General features: G+C 36.7%; 1 protein-coding gene across 1 annotated transcript in view; it reads left to right on the forward strand.

The window, feature by feature from the left end:
* Positions 1 to 3255, forward strand: part of LOC135222596 (autophagy-related protein 16-like) — a gene marked incomplete in the record, with an annotated part of 256503 nt that extends 253248 nt beyond the window's left edge. Inside the window, 1 exon segment of the mRNA XM_064260686.1 lies at positions 1747 to 3255. Coding sequence (XP_064116756.1) covers positions 1747 to 1840 — 94 coding nt within the window.
* Between the last annotated feature and the right edge of the window lie 2829 nt (positions 3256 to 6084).

Consider the following 6084-nt stretch of genomic DNA (forward strand, 5'->3'; position numbering starts at 1 on the left):
AAATTAATGGAGTAATTCTTCGAAGGGATTAAATAAGATAACACACACACAAGAAAAATAAATGTAAATTTTATCAAAACAATGGCAATCTCACAAAATATAAAGACTAGGGAATAACACTAAATAAAAAAGCTACATAATCGACCAATGTGTAAACGAGCCAGGCTTCAAAATTATCTAAACTATAGCAACGTTTGCTGGCTAAAATTTTCCCAAGTTAGATGGAATTCTAAGTGCCTAGAATAGGGCACGGTTCCAATTGTGGCACTTTTACGACAATAGTTCATAAAGAAGTAGTACTAATTTATACAAAACCAGGGTAGCTGGCAGTTTGGCTCTGCCTAAGCAGAGAATACAATACATATATACAATAAATGCCTCAAGGCAGTAAATATGAAGAAAGGAAACCAAGGAAGATAAGATACAGACAATACAAAAGGAAAAGAAGAAAGTTACCAAAGGGTCAGAAAGAAGTAGAAGTATTGAAGTCTGGCACTCTCTTCTGGATGGAGAGGGTCAAAATTCTCTATAAGAGGGTGGCACTGTGCCAGGCACTAGTGCAGAGAGGCTATTGGCTCTCGTAAGGTTTTGGAAAACCTCGATGCCCTTTTCCCTTCTTCCTTCGACTTCTCCGAGGTCGGTTTGACGATGCCATGGCGGGCCTTGGAGGATCCAAGCCCTTTGAAGAATCTGAAGGGGCATCTGCTCCAGCTGCTGCGACAACTGGTGCCTTGGCATTCGTCCCCGTGCCTAATGCTGTGTGTTTCGGTTCCCGAGTTCTTCGGCCAAATAGGATTTGGCAGAGTCATTACTCCGGGACCGGTTAGCTGGTGACGGAGGGGAATTGGATGAGGTAATGGTATTCGGGATGGGCTTACTCATGGAGAGGACTGACTCTGGGGCAGCCTGCGAGGCCGCACCATTGGTGGAGTGTCCACTATGGTCGTGGGTGTCCTGGAGGATTCCTATTGGAATTGGCTCTTCCTTGACTGCCGGCATGGGTAGTTGGGCCAATCCAGCGGAGGGAGAGCGATCGGGACTTGAGCTCCAGGAGGAAGACTTGAGTCTGGCCTTGGCACTGGCACTGGCACTAAGGCCGTTCCTGAAATTAGAGTTTTTATAAATATAGGAATGAAAAGTAATAAAAAACTTCACATAAGGTAATATTGAATCTTAAACAGGAATAAACTCCAGATGTATAAATAGATAAATATATAAGAAAAGGACAAAGTAGTTTTAAAGTTTATATATTTTATATAAGTAAAATGTTAAGAAATTAAATTTAAAACTTGAATTATCAAACATTCTGATATATATATAATATAGAATGCTCCTAATCATGATTTTTGAATTTTATATTTATTATATTTAGAATTCTGACTAACCTAAGATCAATATGACGAATTTCAGTCTCTGAGCTGTAGTTGTTGCAAATTTGACACAGCAGGTATTTCATCTCTATGCACCCGAAGAAGAATAAGTACTTCCAAACAATTTTCCTCCATTATTGATTGTATCACAGTCAAATTTCACTTAGGTTTGATGATCTTAAAAAACTGCCTATAATTTTATTGTAATTAATATAACTATTTAATGTCAAAAGGGCCCATCCCCTGGGCCCCCCACTATGCCACTGAAGTAGCACTTATCTGTAAAAGTACTCTGAGTTATGAAATGTTTTTACATGATGACAAGCAATGTTTCTACAGACAAAAAGGCTGTGTTTAATTGTTGCATTTGTTTCAGGTCCTGTGTTGTAGCATGTAGCTGGCATCCAAATGGGAAGGCCCTTGTCTCTTGTGACCGCACGAAACGGGTGATTGCGTGGTCTGATTTTTAATGCTGATACATAATTTATTTTGTACTGTATGAATGCAGTGTGTTGGTTGCCTGATAATTTTGGCATAGCTTTAACTTTTTATATTTATAACTGTTAATGCATACCTGATGTTTCCATTTAAAATCTAAGGGTAACAGATGTATCATGTGTAAGAATATATTTAGAAATCTGTATAACAATACACTAGAATTTTAGTAAATAGAATGATTTTGTTTTAAACTGATTTTAGCATTTCATTTAATTGTTTAAAAACATTTTGAAGCAATGCTTTCCATGAAAAAAAATGTAATTCTGTCAGTATCCTAGAAAAGTAAATTAGAATGAAAGATGCAATGACAAAATCCAAATATTGAAAGGTACAATACTTAAAAAAGTGTTACTCAGGGAGTGATTATTTGACATATTTCCTGTGGTGGGCATTTCAAGAAGAACTTGGTAAGATTATTGCTGCTTGTTTTCTGTTTCAAGTCAGAGTTCACATTAAAGTTATACAAAATCAAGTAAGAGGGCAAATTATAATCATGAATTAATGTGAGGTAGATATATTCTTCACATTTCAGGACCGAATGCCAGTTTTCTTCTATTGTTGACAACAGAGTATTTGTTGCATGAGAGACTACGATTTACTAATATTTTGCTCGTTTCTCTTTCTGTCCCATGATTAAAAATAGTGAGATTGAGGAAATTGTCTGTATATCTTTCATGTTCTTTCACTCCTTGTTCTTTTACCATACTTTCAAAGATTTTGTATGTAATATACAGTCACTTCATTTTTTCAAGGTTATATATCAGTTTTACAGAATTTGTGAAACAAGGAAGTTGTCAGGATTGTGCTTAGTACGTATTTAAAAGAGGTAAGATTTTGTGTATAATAAGCCATTTTGGGAGTGCATCAAGTCACCGTTGAACCACTATCCTTTATGGAAGTGAAGAGTGGTAGTTGAGTGCAAATGAAAGTCAAAAGATTGAAGCTGTTGAGATTAATTGTTTGTGTAGCATATGTAGTGTAAGGAATTGAATAGACAATTGAAATGTGAAGAGACAGAAAGGTTGAAAGTTGGTGATCAAAGTGTTTTGAGATGGTTCAGTCATGTAGGAAGAATGGAAAATAGTAGATTAATGAAAATAGTATATAAATCAGAAGGGTTTGGGTAGATGGTGTGAGAGAGGTATTAGAAAAGAGGTGCCTTAAAATCCCCAAAGCTGAGAATGTGTGCAGTGCAGTATAGAGGTAAGTGGTGTAGCGCGCGTGTGTGTGGGTGGGTGTTACAACATGCTGTTGATGTGCCATGTGTTTGGGTGAAAAAACATCTAATGCTAATGCTATAGTACTATATATACATATGTGTGTATATATATATATATATATATATATATATATATATATATATATATATATATATATAGATATATATATATATTATATATATATATATATATAGTATATGTATATATGTAATTGGGGAAGATGATAAAATTGTGAAAAGATTTGATACCCGTTCAATTTTTATTGAAAGAAAATAAGTGGTGGTGGAATTTGATTCAATTCACAAGTAAAATGTATTTTAGTCTTTTTTATTACCCAAAAAAGGGAGAAGAAAAAATTGTGAAAAAATAGGATACCCATTCAATTTTTATTGAAAGAAAATAAGTGATAGTGGATTTGATTTCATTCACCAATAAAATGTATATGAATTTTATTTGTATTTTTTCTTACCTGAAAAAAGGAAGAAGAAAAAATATAGATGGGGTAAAACCTTAACGATGTATTTTATTTGTATTTAACTTCATTTAGAAATATCTCTGTAACTCTGTTAATTAAAATAATAACATTTGCCATCGCACACCATAATGGTACCTCTAATTGAGTTCACTGTCAATGATTTCTAAACTTATTAGCTAAAAGGGAAGAACACTTAACTCCTTACCTTCGACACCCCATTCAGATAACTGTCAGTGTTAACTAATGGCTTCAGAAATATTTTAGATATAATTGCTTCAAGAATATTTTAGAAGTACGTATAGGAAAAGAAAAATCTGTTTAGCATTATGTCAATACACCTCTCAGTATTCATTGTAATTGTTCAGACTGTTTCATATAACAAGAAGAATATTTCTTGATCAGAAATTTAAAGCACACATTTTCCTTATCTACTTTACAAGGAGTGGGAAATGTGATTATTGTAACCTTGGTTTGTTTGCCGCTATCAAACATCATCATTTCTTTGTGTTTCTTGCACTTGGATCTCAAGGCTTTATAGTGACTAGGGTATCCAAAAAAGCATGAAGAATTCGAGAAGTTAAGAGCGCATTGTGGCTATTACAATTACTTATGTATCTGGTAAACTGTGACTAGTAGATTCTACATTATATATATATATATATATATATATATATTATATATATATATAATATATATATATATATATATATATATATTATATATATACAGGCAGTCCCCGGGTTACGACGGGGGTTCCATTCTTGAGACGTTTTGTAAGCTGAAATTCGTCGTAAGCCGAAACATCGTCAAAAATCCTAAGAAAACCTTACTTTTAATTCTTTGGGTGCATTCAAAAATATGTAAACTGCATTCTTATTGCATTTTTCATCAAAAAAAAAACCTTGAAATATTGATTATTTTGCACTTTTAGTGTCATATTTCTTTTGGCAGATGAGCATTGTAGGGGTCTTAACCCTGGAAATAATTTCTGATGAATATAATTGAAAAGTGTCTAAACCTTGGAACGTCGTAAGCCGAACCTGTCTTAACCTGGGAACTGCCTGTATGTATATATATATATATATATATATATATATATATATATATATATATATATATATATATATATATATTATATATATATATATACGTATATATACACACACACACAGTGGTACCTCGAGATACGAAAGGCTCAACTTACGAAAAACTCGAGATATGAAAGCCAATGCGAAAAATTTAACGGCTCTACATACGAAAAGTTTTCAAGATACGAAAGGTTTCTGAAAGTCCAAGATTCGCCCGGATAACAATTTTGAAACTCGCGCCGCGCGCCGCCATCTTAGTACTAGTAGACTCGCCACCATCCTCCTGCTCTCCCATTGGTTCCTGATGCTAGTCACCACCATGAGATCCTTTTCTCCTATTGGACAGCATCCCTCCCATCATGCATCTTATACGTATGTGGTGGCGTACCTATCTCGGCCTCTTCGTACCAACATCTTTATCGTACGCACGCGGCATTCGTTCGGTCCAACGATTTAGTTTAGTAACATTAATTCGTTAGTGATTTCGTTGCAGTACTATTATCGTGTTGTGCGAAAACTTTATTGTGTAACTTATACGTAAATTACGTACAAGATAACGTAGTCATGGGTCCCAAGAAAGTTGAAATTCACGGAAAGAAGCGCATGCTCTCTTTGGAGACAAAGATGGAGATCATCAAGAAGTACGAAGCTGGTATGCGATTGAGTGTGATTGCAAAGGAATACGGCCATAATCCGTCGACAATAGGCACCATCCTTAAACAGAAGGATGCCATCAAAGCAGCTACACCGTCGAAGGGCATCACTATTCTGTCCAGCAAGAGGACCCACGTGCACGACGAGATGGAACGGCTGCTCCTCGTCTGGATAAACGACAGAAATCGCTTGCGATACGGTAACGGAGACAGCAATCGCCCACAAGGCCAGCGCTATTTTCGGCGATTTGATTGTGCAGGCGGAAGTCGATGGAGGGGAAGAGACTTCAACGCCAACCCCAGAGTTCAAGGCTTCGCATGGCTGGTTCGAGAAATTCCGTAAACGGACTGGCATCCATTCGGTGGTGCGTCATGGGGAGGCTGCCAGCTCGGACACGAAAGCGGCCGAAGCATTTAAGAAAACTTTCGACAAGATGATGACCAAGGAAGGCTACAGTTCTCAGCAGGTTTTCAACTGTGATGAGACTGGCTTTTTTTGGAAAAAAATGCCTCGTCGGACGTACATCACGGAGAAAGAGAAGAAGCTACCCGGGCATAAACCTATGAAAGACAGGCTTACGCTCGCACTTTGTTCCAACGCCAGTGGGGATTGCAAGGTGAAGCCCTTACTGGTGTATCATTCCGAGACTCCTCGAGCCTTCAAGGCCCACAAAGTGCTGAAGGAGAAGCTTCCAGTGATGTGGAGGGCTAATGCAAAAACCTGGGTAACGAGGCTTTTGTTCACAGAGTGGGTAAATCTGTGTTTCGGCCCGACAGTGA

Source organism: Macrobrachium nipponense, chromosome 8 (assembly GCF_015104395.2).
Source record: "Macrobrachium nipponense isolate FS-2020 chromosome 8, ASM1510439v2, whole genome shotgun sequence".
Taxonomy (NCBI): domain Eukaryota; kingdom Metazoa; phylum Arthropoda; class Malacostraca; order Decapoda; family Palaemonidae; genus Macrobrachium; species Macrobrachium nipponense.